Raw genomic sequence first — 17,298 nt, 5'->3', positions numbered from 1 at the left:
AAAAGGTGGAGGAGGGGGAGAATATGTCCTCTTTAAAGCTGCTGACACTAAGTGGTATTCAAAACACTGGTAAGAGAATGAATAAAATGGATTGGAAAAACTTCAACCACCATGAACGCTTCAAATCTAGATTGTGAATCTGTCATGACTGTGCAAAGACAGACTGTTGAATGTACACGTTTGCAACATCACAGACAGATGTGGTCTCATGCACAACATACTGCGTTCCCAAGTCTAACTTTTTGAATTTACAGCTTTAAGGTAATTATTCTGCTTATTTCTCTTTCCATTGGTGTCTATGTCTCAAAGTGACTCTCTGCTTCCTGCTGATGCGCTTACTTTATTTCTTTATGGACGTGTTTACGTTTCAACATAGCAAAGAAAAATGGAGGCTGCACCATCTTGTATTTAAACTGCTTCTTTTGTGACAGAGCGTCTCTCAGTGAAATACGATCTGTGGGTCACAATGATGAGATTTACAGAAAAAAACAAGAGTACAGATGTTGAGGGTTAGTGAGGTGGTCCCAGTAAAGAAAAGGTTTGCAGAGTTTCCTTAAAGTGTTGTTGCTGAGAGTTTTAAATGCAGTGAGTGAGTTTGTTTATAGTCATCACGCTGACTCTTTACAAACACAAAGAATCAGTTAGGTGAGCTGAAGATCCCGTTGCTTCCAGATATTTTATGTGAGTGGAAAACACTTCTGTACAATGTTTGTGTAGTGTCTATAAAACGATCGGGCATTGAGGGAACTCGGACAATCAGGGCAGTAGTGGATGTTTTCTTAAAAAAAAAAAAACAACACACATTAAATAAAGCATCACAGATATTCAATGACTAGAACAAAGATTGCACGTTATGTGGACGAGTGGTGAAAAAAAAGGTTCTTCTTGGGTTGAATGCCAAAACTTAGCAGAGTATATTGATATGTACAACATGTGTGAGTGTGATTTATTTTAGTGTAGTAGCAGCACTGAGAACGCTTTGTATTGTAATGTTTCTTTAACACAAAACCCATGGCCTAAACTTTGACAGTAACTCTACACAGCTTCACAGTAAAGAGGACGGTGAGATCACAGTGAGAGACAGACAGAATATGGTCCAATCGACATTTACATACGGCCCATATCTGGTGGCTGGAGTGTGTTTCAACGTTTGAAAATGTCACTTTGTTGGCAAGAAGACGTGTGTAAAAAATACCTTTCAGATGACCAGCTCACACAGGGTTCATTAAGGAGGCCATTTTTTAAAAGTCTGTGTGTGGACAGGAGCTTCGTGGTTCTTTTGATTCCTCTCAGACGTCCCTTTCGGCGGTCAAAACAGCGTCTGCAGCTTCTGACAGCACAGGCATTGAAGTATGTGGTGACCTTTTTAAAAGGGCCCTTTTAAAGGGCAAATCTCGACATGTCATTCCAGTCTGGTGCTCAATGATCACGGTGAGGGGAAAACCAACCAAACCAGCGTCCGAGGAACACTGATGAAATGTTAACCAGAGTCAAACAGAGCACAGGTAGGTGACCGACGTGCTGCAGCCTGACCAGCACACACAACATGAGCTTGTTCTTTTCTTAGAGTGCAAAGATTGAAGCCTCTAAAACCTAGAAAAACAAATCAGGTGTTTTCAACATGCAAGCTCTTACTGCTGCTGCCTCCACCAGCAGCTCTGCATCACCTTTCTCAGGTAACCCAGGTTTGCATGCTGCTATTTCCTGATGGACACAATGTGCTTTTGTGGTGTCTGATGTTGTTTTTGCCACTGCTAAGGCTGGCTGCACACTTTACCATTATAAGCCCGATATACCGTATACATCTAACATGTTCAATAATTACAATTCCAGATCAGGCTGTCTCCGACGGAATTCCTGCAATAGCCAATTAGAGCGAGCAGACCGGAAAGCGTCCAGCCAACCGGATGTTTACGTACTCAAACATGGGAGTGAACATAAACACAACTGAGCCCAGGGCCAAGTGGGATATGGAAGAAGAAGAGCAGCTTGTGGAGTTATGGCAACAACATGAAGACAAACCACACAGCCAGCTGACGACGTTGACCGTCCTGAAGTCATGTTTGACCACACGAGTGGAATCACTACTGTGAAATCGTTACTACAAACAACAGGTTTTACTGTCTTGGTATTCATTTGGAAGCAGCTGAATGTGGCACGACTGCATGCGGACATTTTATCCTCACAGACGATAAATTGCACGTTATCTTTTTTTTAATTAGTAAAAAAAAACAGGTCTCCAGCACTGTGCCCTGTGGCCTCCCAACTGAAAAAAGTTCTAAAACCAACAGCATTGTGTTGTTCCGTCAGGAAGAGCATGACATCAAAAGCACCAAGAAGAAGAAATACTTAAAAACAGACTCCCTATGGAAGAGAAATGGGTGCTACCAAATATAATCTAACTCTGAAGTTTACATTTTGCAGCATCCGTTTGATTCTTTTCTACTGACCTGATGTGAATTTTAATTTCAAGCAGTGTTCCTCGTGCAACTTTTTGTTCTTTCTTAGGTAAAGTTTTGGCTTGGTGGTAGTGGAGATAAGTTAAGTGGAATAAATAAATAAAAAACTAAGTACTTGGCCAAGAACAGACATACTGAGCAGCGTGTAGACTGGGTTCAGGACTGTAACATGGACATACAGCAGCTGTAAGAGATCGACCAAACACCTGTGCTGCGCTGCAGACTGGACAAACCTTCTCAAAGAGTTCTGAGGGAGGGATGGAGCGGGCTGAGGTCACGCTGAAGTCTCAGTCTGTGTGAAGGTCATCAGCCCTCCTCCGAGGATCCAGGAGAGTGCAGGGATAATGGCTCCTTGTTTTCCCCCCACAGTAAACAGAGCGGGTGTCTGTCTGTCTGTGTGTGTGTGTGTTCCTTTTATCACACCTCCACTGAAGTGATCTGGTTCATCTGGGCCCTCATGGACTGGATGCTGTTGAGGATCTTCTTCTGGTGGCCGGCCAGCGTCACTCCCACTCTGAGGATGTCCCTGAGGAGAAAACCATCTGTCACTTCCAGCTCCATATGCAACAAGACCACAGTTCACATCTTTCTGGATGCTTCAATAAGGGTCTAACCGACAATTTATGTGTGTTTTTTTAGCGACACAGCAGCAACAAGTTCCTCATGGAGCTTTGTGCCCAACTCTTTGCCTGTAAGGCTATGGAGAGGCTCCTCTGACTGTAGCCCTTTTAGCACATGTACTCCTGTAAATGAATCATATCTACATCCTGTTTTGTGCAATCTGTCTCCTTAAGAGCTAAAGAAGTATCCAACATACTCCATGGTCATTTGAGACACCACATCGAAGCTGATGAAGCCTTCGTTGGTGAAGTTCTCCTTGTACTGCCCCATCTTTATGGCGTCCAGCCACTCGTCTACCGTGCTGAACGAGGAGAAGTCTGGAGTGCTGCGGTCCAGCAGAGGTAAGTGGACGCTGGTGGACAGAAAGAAGAACATGTGAGAGAGAGATGATGATTTTTGTTTCACAGTGTTGACTTGTTGGAAGGTCCTTCTCTGCTGTACCTCGATGACAGTGGCGTCATGGCTTTGAGGGTGCTGGGGTTGCGGATCATCTTGTCCAGGGTGCCGACGATCTGGCTGAATTTGGGCCGGTTGTTGCGGTCTTTCTGCCAACAGTCCAACATCAGCTGATGGAGAGCGCTGGGACAATCCATCGGGGGCGGCAACCTATAGTCCTGCTCTATCGCGTTTATGACCTACGAGAGTTCACATACAAACACAGGTTATGATCATGATTTCAAGCCCAAAAACAGTCTTTTTATTGGTCCTCAGATAACATTTTCCAGAGTGTCGGTCCACTCTCCCAGTTTGTACAATCTCTCAGGAAATCTGGTCATTTTTTTGACCTGCAGCTCAAAATAAGATCATTACGCTAAAAAATATCACAGTCCTGTTTCTATGAATTGAATAACATTGTCAAAATAAGACCCGCCCCCTCCTCTCTAGAGTCGATGCTCATGCAGGTTGCCGTGTCATTTGATGAACTATACCCCGAGAGGAAATTCAAATATATGCATGCTCATAACCTCTAACTGTTCTGAGCTGAGATACAAATCGAGCGTTTCACTCACGTCTTGGTTGCTCATGTCCCAGTATGGCCGCTCTCCGTACGACATCACCTCCCACATGACTATCCCGTAGCTCCAGCAGTCACTGGAGGAGGTGAATTTCCTGTACTGGATGGCCTCTGGAGCCGTCCATCGGATGGGAATCTTTCCTCCCTGGAAGAAAAACAAAATGGGCGAGAGATCATTAGCATCAACATCCTGAAAATGTAAGAAAATACCCCTTGAAATGAACTGTAATTTTCTTTCAGCAGGGCTCTTCAAGGTCAGGTTGGATAGTTTTTTGAAAATGTAGTGTAAGACCAGGACTCACCAGAGCGCTGGTGTAGGTGGGGTCTGAAGTGTCCTCCTCGAGGAAGCGGGACAGTCCGAAGTCGGACACTTTGCACACCAGGTTGCTGTTGACCAGGATGTTTCTTGCTGCCAGGTCTCGATGGACGTAGTTCATGTCACACAAGTACTTTATTCCTGCTGCTATGCCGCGCAGCATCCCTACCAGCTGGATCACCGTGAACTGCCCGTCATTTTGCTTTGGGACAAAAAATAATTTAAAGATACAAGAAATAATTTAACATATATATATTTGATTGCACAGCCAAGAATTTGCACAGCTCTGGATAACCCCCTCTATTGTTATTGCACATTTACCACTGTCATCACTGTTTTTGCAAACTTACATCTCTTACCTCCAGCAAGTATTTTTACATTCAGTTGACAAGCCTGAATAAATGTTATATTTAATTTTTCATTTTTTTTAAACCAGTAAGAATGTTAAGTTAAATCCTTGATGTATAAATCTCTTTCTATTCTTATTTTTTATATTTTAAGTGCTTATTTTTGTACCTATTCTTATATTGTTTTATTTGCTTTGATAACCTGCTGCTGTAACACCACAATTTACCAGTTTGGGATCAATAAAGTAATTCTATTCTAATTGAGGAATGAATCAGGACCTAACAGGACTTCTGCAGGACTTAAGAACTGGAAAAATCCACCACAGACTTCAAGCTTTAACCGGCTTGAATCAGACGTCCTGAGTGATTTCTCTCCTGTCTGATCTTTAGTCAGCGTCACTGGTTGTTACTGTAACTGATTGTATTAAATGCTTCTCTGTGATGGATTATTGCATCTTATCTGTACATTCTAGTATTATGACTGTTAATCAGTTGTTTTATTCCGGGAACTCTACCTTCTCTAGAATAAGTTGAACTTTTTGTCATTATTTCTACATTTTGACTCTTTGAACGGTAGAATCAGGACAACTTTCTTAACGAAGATGAACACATTCAAGGTGTGCAATGTGTCTTATAGAGCAGGGGTTCTCAAACTTTTTTAGACCATGGACCCCTTTCAGATAAGAATTTTTTCCAAGGACCACCTCATTATCGTACTGTTGATAAACATATATGTATTAATGTACTATGTTGTACCGGTACTTTGCAACGATAGAATTAGGCTACATTTATAGTTTCCAAGTAAGTCATTTTATAAACTTTGAGAAAATGAAGATCACAAGATTGACATAGTCTTGCGATGAAATTAGAAATATTGTCATGTATTCTAAAACTGACTTTCAGTTAGTGATTTAACTGAAAAGATTAATTATTTGCTCCTTATTCAAATCAATGGCAGGAAGCTCTGAGCAAACCACATAATGTATTTAAAATGATTCAAAATACACATTAAGCCTTATCAAAGAAGATTTAGATTTAAATATTTACATTACTCATATTCTTATGTCAAACAATTCACAAATATTCCGCGGACCCAAGCTATGGTTCGCGGACCCCACTTTGAGAATCACTGTTATAGAGACTGTCCTTACATGTGGCCACGTTTGGTTTGTCTCACAATGTTCAGTAAAAACAGGAGGAGGAAAGCTGCAAGCAATGTGATCGCTGTGCAGCGAGCTCAGCTGCAGGACGTTTTATAGCATCAGTAAGACTCAACAGATCATGAACTGTCCTGACCTTTGACCTCTTTTTGTTGAGTTTGAGCTCCCATTGCTAGCATGTACAAAAATGTTGCTTCCTCTCACATACACAATCACTAATGTTTGCCTGTCATGTGACGCTAACAGAGGGCATTGAAAACACCTTTTTATCGGATCTATTTTGTCCCCTTTTCAGCACCACGGACAGAGGCAAGAGCTCCGTTCAAAGCGGCTTTAAGAGGACTAAATCACAATGAAACAAAAAGCAAATTATGCAGACGGAGAGGCCATCTTTGTAGTTTCAAATCAGTTAGGCCTGAACCAATCAGCCTATAAAAAGCAGAACATCATTCTCAATAAAACCTGACTTTTTGGTCTTAATAATGTGTCATTTCTCAAGACGCAGTCAGATCATGATGCTCCGTGTCTGGAGGGAAACAGTGTGAATCTTTAGTCTCTTTTACCCTGAGGAAGGAGTCCAGGGATCCGTTCTCCATGAACTCCGTGATGATCATCACAGGGCTGCTCTTTGTCACCACCCCCTCCAGGTGGATTATGTTGGGGTGGTCAAACTGACCCATGATGGAGGCCTCGCTCAGGAAGTCCCGCCTCTGGCGTTCGGTGTAGCCCGCCTTCAGAGTCTTAATAGCCACCAGGATCTCTCTTTTCCCGGGCTGCCGGAGATTTCCGCTGCACACCTCCCCAAACTCTCCTAAAGGGAAGACGGGAGCGGACAAAATCAGGTGAGTGACATTTTCAAAATACAACATCAAGAAGTTCAAAGCGAGGCGGAAAATGTTTCATTATTATTTTCATTTTTACAGCGACAGATATTTACGAATATACTTTATCTAATTCTGTGATGTCTGGGTTCAGAACATCATTAGTAATTAAAGATTTGGTTAATCAAACTACCTTCTGTCTACATCATTGGTTGATACTTTATCCGAGTTCATTTGACTTCAAACCTCAAGCTAATTTTGTTGAAACGATTTCAGCCTGATGACATGTTGGCTAGGATTACCAGAAAGATGTCCCCTCAGACCCTGGACACACATTTTTCAAACTCCTCCCCTCCGGCAGGTGTTACGGATCACTGTACGCCAAAAACAACCCGTCATAAGAACAGATTCTTCCCCCAGGCCGTCACTCTGATGAACGCTAAACAGTCACAGAGTATCAGACCTGTCGCTGTGGAATAACCCTGGAACAAAACTGTCACTGTGAATGTTCATATACGTATATTATTTAATTTAAATTATCATGTACGCACACTTTTTAATGTAAATACTTTTAAAAACTACCTCCTGTTTACTTCTTTACTCACCACTGCACTATTATCTTATATTTTCCTATTTAGCCTTGTACCTATTAGTCTTTGCTTATTTGTTTATTTTTGTGTTTATTGTTGATATTTAATATTATACCTTTGTACAAAGAGAGCACAGTTTACCAAAGTGAAATTCCTCATGTGTTGAAGCATACCCGGCCAATAAAGCTGATTCAGATTTTCTCAAAACTAGAAGTTTAGCCAAGTCACAAGTCAGATAAAAACCCGGCCTGCTGCAGCTGTTTTTTTTAAGGATGTATTTTACGGGAAAGGAGCCGCAGGTCGGATTCAAACCCAGGCCGCCGACCTGAAGGACTTCAGCCTCCAAACATGGGGCGCTCTCACCAACCACTGGGCTACCGGCGCATCCGACTGCAGCTGTTTTAATCATCGACAGATGATGTGGTGATTTCGGAACAATAAACCGGCCGAGGGAATTCAAAAACAACTGTTGCCCTGATGAAGATTCAGTTAAAACGTGCGGACACATCCCTGCTAAATAAAGGATTTTTAGACTGTATCAGAGTGCCTCAGATTTTCAGTTTAGACTACTCTTTCCACCATGAACTTTATATGAAAATAACCTTAACCTAATTTTTCTCTTCTGTTTATTTTTATGCCTTTATTTTGAAAGGACAGTGGCTCGAAATCAGGGACAGAGAGGGAGCGGGGGAATGATATGCGGGAAAGGAGCTACAGGTCCGCTTCGAGGACTACAGCATCCGTTCTTGGGGGGGACACACAAACTAACCACTAGGCCCCCATTTTTCTATCTTTTGACCCCGTGCAGCAATCGCCTCTCCAACGATTCTAAAAGAAATGAATCATGTCCTTTTCTGAAATCTTGGTGCATTTAAAGTTTGCTTCAGGAGATATATGACGTTAACTGTTTTCTGTGACGTAATTGTGATGTGTTTATATCGTTAAAAAGACGGTAGCATGACGTGCTGCAGGGTTATAGTCAGTCCCCTCCCCCTCAGTCCTGATGAAGGCTAACAACAAGAATAAGTTCTGTGACAGGTCGCTCTTCAAAACAGCTCAGACATTTGTTAGCATTCTCAGTTTGTATCTTAACCTGCACCAATAACTTGTTCGATCTTGACGCATGAAATGTCGATCTCCTTGGCGAACTCTCTGACGGCCTCATTGGGGTCTTCGTAGGTGAAGGGGTCGATGTAGATCTTCATCCCTGGTGACACTTCAACAGAGAGAAAAGAAGAGACAGCAAAAAGCTATACATACAAAGAAAATGAGGACATAAACAGATCCTCCACGACGAGAGATCACCGAGGAGTCAAACAATACTTACTGTGACCGCTGGTGTAATGCTGCTGCAGTTTGTCTGTGTACTCGGACTCTGTTCTGTCCGAACTCCTCCTGCTGCTGAGAAACACAACCACAAACAAACAGCCACTCAGTGCACCGATTTAAAGAGACACAACGAGAAAACTTCTCCCAGAGATGACGACGGTGAGATGTTGATAAACTCTGAAAATCACCACAGATTCACAGTTCTCCTCCGTCTTTTCTCTGCGTTTTGGTTGTGTACTGTTTGGATTTTGAACTAGTGCAAAAAAGCTGCATTAAGAGGTTGTGTTTTCTCTTTTTGAACGAGCTGCAGCTGACTGAGAACCAGGGCTGCGGGGGTTTGTCAGGTAGACGTTTGCTGCAAAATCTCTGAAGTCAACTGACTCAGATGTTTCATGATATTCTGATTTGACGAGCTGTGTGTGAGGTGACGATCTGGGATTTCTCTGTAACTCATTTTTTACACGACTGAGCATACGCGTCTTTTTTAACTTCTTAAACACAGCGTCTGTGATATTGGAGATGCTTTTGAAAAATGGAGAGAGGTTAGAACGCAGAAAGGTTTACAGACCCATGCAGAGCTGGATAAACACTGAAGCTTCAGTTTCCACCACAGGGCAACCTGCGTGAGCATCGACTCTAGAGAGGGGGGGGGAGACAGCTCTCTCCAATGTTTAGAATTTGGACTGCAGTACCCATTTTAAACACTAGGTGTCAGAGTTACATACTGCTCCTTTAAGGTGGATTTCTTACATTTAGATTAAATCTGTGAGATTTGAAGCACATTCGACAGTTAATAGAACGAGTTTGGTGATGTTCTGTGGTCCAGTTCAGTATAGATGTTATATAAAGTGGTTAACGGGCAGTAAGGGATTCATAGTTAAAAAGAGTTCATCACACCTATGTGCCAGTTAAAACCGACTTGAAACTATTCGGGGTAAAATAATCAGATACTGGTTTGGATGAATGTAGATGAATCTAACGGCTAACATTGGATAAAAGCCATCTTTAAGTGATGTGCCATAACATGTTAGATCGTTTATCGGCTCACCTGCGGCAGACTATTATGAAGACAGTGATAGCGATGATGAAGACGACTCCTGCGGCCGCTGAGCCAATGATGAGAGGGAGCTTCTCCTGGATGCTGGAGTTATATTCCTCTGCAGGTTGAGGGGGCAGAAAACAAAGAAAGTTTTGCTCAAATACAGACTGGATCTATGAAAACATTTCCTGTTCACTAACTCTGAAATAGAAAGATCCTTTGACATCTGTTTCATAAGACGGGTGCGTAGGAGGGTAAACTCCTGCACACCGTCTAACTTACAAACAAATATTTATTGCCAACTCTTCGGTACTAGACCTTCATCAGGCAATCTGTTTTTAAATAGGAAGTGGCTACAAGCATGCAACCAATCATCATTATGACTGTGATGGAATTTCTGTATCTCTGAAGAGGAACAGACGTCTCACTGAGGATCTGATCACACTGTATTAATGTAATCTTATAGTGGGTCAAGCTTAGGGTCACAGGCTCTCAAAGTTCGGAGTTACTTCATTTTGGGGCTTCTGTATTCCTTTATTTAGAGAAAGATCAGAAATCGGGGAGAGAGAAAGCGTGGGAAGGAGCCCCCAGGCCAGAGTCGAACCCGGGCCGCCCGCCTGGAGGACTACAGCCTCCACACACGGGCTGCACACCAACCATTAGGCCACCGGCGCCCCCCACCTGCTCTTACTTTGTGATGCTCACTCCTTGGACCTGACAGCAGTCACAGCTGCACTGATAGGGTTGGCTGTTACTACGACAACCAAGGTCACTGTGCTGCATCTCCCCTCTTGTATCTGGCTCGTTTTCACACTAGGTGCCCGAGCACAATCGCTCCCCCCCTCCCCTCTCGCTCCATGGTCTGAGTTCACATTAGTAACGTCGGGCAGTATGCACATAGCTGGTTTGCAAATCTTCCAAAAAGCAGAAAGAAGAAGAAGAAGTAACCATGGCAACCACTCACGGGCTGAGTCCATCCTGCTAACTGTGGATGTTTTTTGTTATTTCTGAGACGCCAACAACGACCCTCTTCCTACTTCCACATCTACAGTGCAGCTCTGAGGACGAAGCGGGCCCGTGCTCAGGGGACACCAAAGTTTCCCTAAAGCTGAATTACAATCGAACAGACATTAAAATGCACAGAAGTTTCAAAAGGTCTAGCATCGAAAACGTTGCCAGTAAATGTTTGTTTTCAAGCTTCCTGTAACTATTAGCAAGCTCAGGCAGCGAATATGATCCCTACCTTCAGTCATGGTTTGGAAGTACATTTTGCCGCTGAAGCGTCCAAATCCGGCGACGGTCCGAGCCCGAACCTGGAAGACGTAGATAGTTCCAGGTTTCAGGCCTCGGATGACGGCGGTGTTGGTCTGACTCCTCGTGAGGGACGAATTCCACTCCGCTTGGTTCTGAAACACACGCACACACCAACGGTAAATGAGAAAATGAGGTCACAAATCATAGCTAACCAAGTCTTTTTTCGATTTACGGGGCCCGTTCAACAATCCACCCTGACGGACCTTCTCGTAGTACTGCAGCTCGTAGTCCAGGATGACTCCGTTGGGCTGGTCAGGTTGGGACCAGGACAGAGTGATGCTGGTCGTGCTCCTGCTGACCTGGTGGATGATGGAAACTGATGATGGAGCTGAGAACAAAACAAGAGAGAGAGAGACTTGTTAGAGGCAGAAGAAACACTGACTGGAAGAACTGGAACTGAAACTATTAAACCTCCTTATGATCACTCTCTTTAAGGTCACATTATCCAAAATCCTCTTCCCCATGTTCCTCTAACACTAATATGTGTCTCTAGTTTGTCTACAAACCCCCCAATGATGAGAAAAGTCCATCCTCTCCGTCTTATGCCTGCTCCACTTTTCAGAAAATGTGTGCTCAAACAGGCCGTTTGGAGATTTTCCCTTCATGACATCACAAAGGGCAGTAGCCCCTCCCCCAGGTGGGTGACACTCCCACAGCTAGGTGTTTGTTCTGCCCACCCAAGCCCTTCCAGAGAGGGGGCGTGGTCAGACACAGCTCATTTACATATTTAAAGGTACAGACACAGAAACAGCCTGTTCTGAGCAGGGCTGAAATAGAGGGGTTTATAGGCATGATCAAATACAGGATCAGAGTCAGAGGCAATTCTTTTTGATAGAACGACTGATAGGTACAAAAACATTTTTCAATTTCTATAAATTTGGCAGAAATGGCACAGCATTTTTTTTGGGACTAATGCATCCAGTTAAAGATCGTCCAGTTATTTTCTCCTTTTGCATGCAGAGAGCTTTTTATTTTTTTAATTAAAACTGTTACAGCATTATTAAAGGGTCCCTACAAAGAGAAGAACTTGTAGTTAAGAAACAAAATGGTTTGTTTTTTTTACCCGAACCCCAAACAGCTGCTCTCTTCAAAGCCACCAGACTCCATGAACAAAAATCATTAATTTTACCTCCTAATAATTTATGTTTAGAGTTTTTCCTTGTATTTTTTTCCCATTGCGTGTTTCTTTTTTAATAAAAAAAAACAACCCTTCAATAAAAATAAAAAAAAAATATATATATATATATATATATATATATATATATATATATATATATATATATATATATATATATATATATATATACTTTTTTTTTTTTTTTTTTTTTTTTTTTTTTTTTTTTTTTAATTTTTTTTTTTTTTTTTTACCTCCTGTAACACGGGAGATGCCAACCTTCTGCTGTCTTCATTTTCTGTCTTTGCAAAGTCGTGTAACTTCAGCATTGTTAATGGTGAGTTTTGGATTCAACAAAATACTTTTACAACACAAAAAACTGACTAATCAAGACAAGAAACATGTGTTCTTGGATGTAAAAATACTATTTTTCTATAATGTAGTCTGGAGACTTTAAGGAGAGTGGTGTTATTTCTGTTTGTTAATTGAAAAAAAAGCTTCTTTTTCTTTAACGAAAAGGTCTATTCCTGTAGGAAGCCTTTCTGTGAGGTTGTCAGACATAATAATCTGAGTCACTCTGTGGCAAAAATCCACATTTTTTATCAGACTAGGTTTACTTGGGAACATTTGCCAGCAGGGACTTTTAAAGTGTTGAAGCAGGAATGCAGGGTTTAAGTTTATAGAAAGTGAGGCTAAGCCTTGTAAAATATTAATCTCGCCTCACCAGCTTGGTTTGTGGTTATGTTGACTGAGGTGTACTGCGGCGAGTAAGGACTCTGGTCGGACACTCCGTTCACAGCTTGTATTTCAAAGGTGTACTGGGTGTGAGCCAGGAGGTCGCTGATGTGGACGCGGTTTTCTGTCAGTCCCAGCTGCCGGGGGACAAACTGCACGTTGTCTCCACAGCGGGTGCATCCCCCTCGCCCGCTGCCGCAGCTCTTGCAGATGATGTTGTAGACGACGTCCTCCCTGCCGCCGCCCTCCTGCGGCGGAGTCCACTCCAGCCGCAGAGACGTCTCGTTCACGATGGAGATGACGTTTTGTGGAGCTGATGGAACGGCTGGAAAAGAAGAACACAGATCTTTTCTAACTGCAGGTTGAAAGAGTGCAGCGATTACAAAGATGCATAATGTACGCACAGATATAAGGTACTCTTTGAAAGAAAGCCAACACCTCTGGGTCAAAGGTTCTCACTGCCTCTTCTGTCGAGAGTGAGTCTCTCCCTCCGTTATAAATCTAGGTCATCGACAACATGCATGTGCAGCGTGATGTGAAACTGGAGAATGAAGGAAGCCGTGTAATCAAGTGTTGTGTGTGACTCTGAGCGGGCCTTTAATAAATGAGCAGACGCTTGCGAGCACGTTCAGCCAGTCACCTCGAGCTGAACGGACCGAGCTGACTGCCTGAACTAGCTCACACTTGAAAACACCTCCTTACCAATTAGCGGTCTATTGAAGCTGCAAGATTTTCAGTCTCTCTCCCTCTGCCCTTATAATGTCAGCTCTGACCTGCAGCAGTACTGCGCTCGCTCCACCACCTCAGCATCCACCTGTACGATCTGACTGGGGGGGGGGTTAAGATCTCATCCCATCACTCCTCAAATGTCTGCATGTTAATTAAAACTGTGAGTAGTGACGAGGTCGGAGCTTAGATGCTGAACACAATCTATGTCTACAATTCTACAATTCACTTAGCAGACGCTTTTATCTAAAGCTACGTACATCAGAGAGTAAGTACAACACAAGCAAGTATCTAGAATAAAGGGAACAATGTCAGTAAGAGCAAACGATCAGCTTTGAGTCTGATTGGACAAACAAGTGCTGACAGGAAGTGACCAGAGACAAAGCAGAACATTGACTGCAGTTCTTGAGAGCTCTAATCAGTATAGAAACCATCTTATAAGTTGTTGTTATCAAACAAAAACCATCGTCATTACCATCATCATCATCAATAATATGGAGACCATCATCATTAAGTTAGTAGGTATTCATGAAAGAGCTGGGTCTTTAGCTTTTTCTTAAAGGTGCAGAGGGACTCTGCAGATCCAATGGAGTTTGGAAGTTCATTCCATGACCTATGTTCTGCTGAAAAAATATTTTAAACGATACAAACATGAGTTGAGACTGAACTGACTTTGGTCTGTGTGTCGTTAAAGTTATTTGACAAACAGACAGAAACAGGACAGGACGAGCTGGAGGACATGACTACTGAGAAGGACGTCTGGTATATGTCTGTCAGCCTGCAGCGACACTGACCTGGATCTAGATAATTGACAGAAAATAGTTTGACGGACGGATTTTTACCCTGGTCCCGTCTGGCTTTCCTTTAACAGTCGTTTTCAAAATAAAAACAAATAACCTCTCTATACAGAATGATTTATTCAAGTATCAGAGTGTTTGTAGCGGAGGCTGATTTGCAACACTCGTCTCTAGATGGGCTTTTGTGTGAGTAAAGGATTAAAACAGTTCAAAAGGAAAAAGAAATAGGAAACTGGGTACAGCAAGGAACACAAAGAGCTAGCGAATAGCTACACAAAATTAACATGAGTACAAGGTTGTTGCTGCACTAGCCAGGATTTGGTGGCACTCTTAAAAGTCGTGAAGTTTGTAGTGAGTTTTTAAGTGATCAGGTCGAGAGTAGAGGCGGGACTTAAGCACAAAATCAACTATTTCGGCTGTTTTCAAAAGGCTAACGGCAATGCTAAGTTGTGCACACTCTCTAACTTGCAATGGACCTAACTGCCAATAAATGTATTTTTTGAAAGTTAGACAGTGTGCACAAGTTTGCATGAAATCTTGTAACTTTAAAATTGTGACTTCTTTGTTTTTTGAGTCCCTAAATATTCAGGCTAAGAAGAAGAAGAAGATTTGGTAACACTTTACTTTACAGTTCCGCAAAGTTCGTCGTAATTAGGTGCTAATTAGACGATAATTAGACAACCTTTTTTTTATTTCTTTGAAATTACCCCCGAATTTCATGACAATTGAGTAAAAATTAGCACGTAACTTCTTTGAAATAATGCCCAAATTTAATTGTAAGCAAGTCATAATTGGTAAGTAACTGTTTTTTCCAATTTATTACCGGCTTATCTGGAAATAGCAGAATATAATTATTATATATATATGTCATAATATGATATAGAATAGAATATAATTATTATTATAATTATGTTGGGATAATTCTCCATACATTTTGTGGTGAAATGTGATTTCATTTAAAATAAATTATTTGCTAATAGTCACCTTCTTACCATGGAATTTGGGGGTAATATCAAATAAATTGGAAAAAAACAGTTACTTACCAATTATGACTTGCTTACAATTAAATTAAGGCATTATTTCAAATAAGTTACGTGCTAATTTTCACACAAATTGTCATGTAATTCGGGGGTAATTTCAAAGAAATAAGAAAGAGGTCACCCAATTACGATTAAATTTGCGGACCTGTAAAGTAAAGTGTTACCATAGATTTATATGTTGCTAAATTCTGTTTCTTACACGTGCATATAACTTGTGGGGATTGAAAGGGTAAAAACAATGAATTTCATTTGCATGCATGCGCCCCTGCATAAGTACTGTGACTGAGCGATAAACCCACTAGCAGGCTGTCAGCTGATCACAGCAGGGGACGAAGACTTCAGCATCGTGCAAGCTCCCTTTTTCAAACATTACTAAGAGATTTTGTTTCCTAAAATCTTAACAAACCTGATTATGATTTGTTTTAAGAAATGGTTGCATTTTGGTAAGGTTTAGCCATTAAAATTATCTGAGTGCAGTCGTGCATTTTTTTAGGGAATTTCTCGGCGATGCACTTGGATGTTCATGAAGAAAAGTTTGAGCTGTTGTTGGCAGCAGGTACTCTGATTTTTGCAGACAGCTTGCTGAAGATGTTGTGCATACATACTTGTACAGGGCATCTGTGGAGGGTCGGAGTCGGTGCGGTAGTAGCCGTTGCGACAGACGCAGTTAGTCGCTCCCTCATTGGTGGTTCTGCTGTTAATGGGACACTGCAGACACGAGTGGTCTCCCTGTGCAGCCTTGAAGAAGCCTGAGACACAAGCTGTGAGAGAGAAAGATACAGTCACAGAGGGGAGGGGGAGAAACCACATATGAGAGTACAGTGTGACAGAGAGAGTTTTATAAAATAACTCCAGTAATGGCTGCCATCAGAACCAGTTTTGGTCAGATCCTAGAATACTGTTTCTGAGCTATTTCCTCCCCCACAGAGCGTGATTATTCATGACGTCTGTATTTCACAAAGGTCAGCTCATTGAAGTGACATGCACTGGGACTCCTTCAGATCCTGTCAGCTCTGCTGTCCACACGGTCGTAAAACATGTCAGAACATGTGGAGCAGAGGAGACGCTCTGAGATTAACCACGACAAGAGACGATGAGAAGAGGGGGAAAAAAAAGGAGAAAGCTCGACAATTTAGCCAGATTTCCTTTTTTTTCTTCCTGTAATCAGGTAATTAACCCATTAAGACCTCTTTCACAAGGGGGACCTGGCCAAGAGGTAGGCAGCAGAACACATCATAAAACACGTCCTGTATGACTCTATGATGTAAAAGACTGACTTGAAATATAATGAAAGATCTGGCACAAAAATGGCCGTATTATTGAATGAGCCGAACAACATGATAGAAAAATAGAGCAGCCTTAAAAGTTTGAATTGATTGCATGAACACTGACATGCATTACACTGTTGATATTATGTAAAGTGACATAATAATGATAATAACAATGATATAAAGACATTGAACACATCATATTTTGGGTGGCAGGAGCTCGGTCTGAAGGGACTTGGGTTGGGAAGCGGAGGGTTGCCGGTTCAAAGTTCTGATGTGCACCAAATATGGAAGTTGGTCTGGTCGCTGGAGAGGTGCAAAATCACTTCCTGAGTACTACCAAGGTGCCCTTGAGCAAGACACAGAACCCCCAGGAGCTCTGGCACACTCCCTGTGCAGCAGCCTCGCTCTAACATCTCTTCATTAATGCATCATGTCCACAGGATGTGCATGTGTGGAATTCAGGCCTGTGTGTGTGTGTGTGTGTGAGAGAGAGAAGCATGTCTCTTCTTTTTTTTTTTACATCCTTTATTAATCCCTGAGGGAAATTCTATTCATAGAGTGTAAACCATTTTTACAACACCATAATCCTCAGGGATTAATAAAG

General features: G+C 42.1%; 1 protein-coding gene across 1 annotated transcript in view; it reads right to left on the bottom strand.

Moving 5' to 3' along the window:
- Window positions 1–1,884: 1,884 nt before the first annotated feature.
- LOC132989927 (ephrin type-B receptor 2-like) overlaps window positions 1,885–17,298 on the bottom strand; it is a 43,961-nt gene continuing 28,547 nt past the window's right edge. Inside the window, 12 exon segments of the mRNA XM_061057871.1 lie at window positions 1,885–2,985; window positions 3,277–3,432; window positions 3,522–3,715; window positions 4,091–4,240; window positions 4,398–4,613; window positions 6,482–6,729; window positions 8,423–8,730; window positions 9,707–9,815; window positions 10,941–11,103; window positions 11,215–11,339; window positions 12,850–13,185; window positions 16,029–16,184. Of these exon segments, the coding sequence (XP_060913854.1) occupies window positions 2,877–2,985; window positions 3,277–3,432; window positions 3,522–3,715; window positions 4,091–4,240; window positions 4,398–4,613; window positions 6,482–6,729; window positions 8,423–8,730; window positions 9,707–9,815; window positions 10,941–11,103; window positions 11,215–11,339; window positions 12,850–13,185; window positions 16,029–16,184 (2,270 nt within the window). The 3' untranslated portion in view covers window positions 1,885–2,876.

This window comes from Labrus mixtus, chromosome 15, assembly GCF_963584025.1.
Source record: "Labrus mixtus chromosome 15, fLabMix1.1, whole genome shotgun sequence".
NCBI classification, from domain to species: Eukaryota; Metazoa; Chordata; class Actinopteri; order Labriformes; family Labridae; genus Labrus; species Labrus mixtus.
Note: the sequence above shows the minus strand (reverse complement) of the source record. Positions and strands in the feature narration are given on the sequence as shown.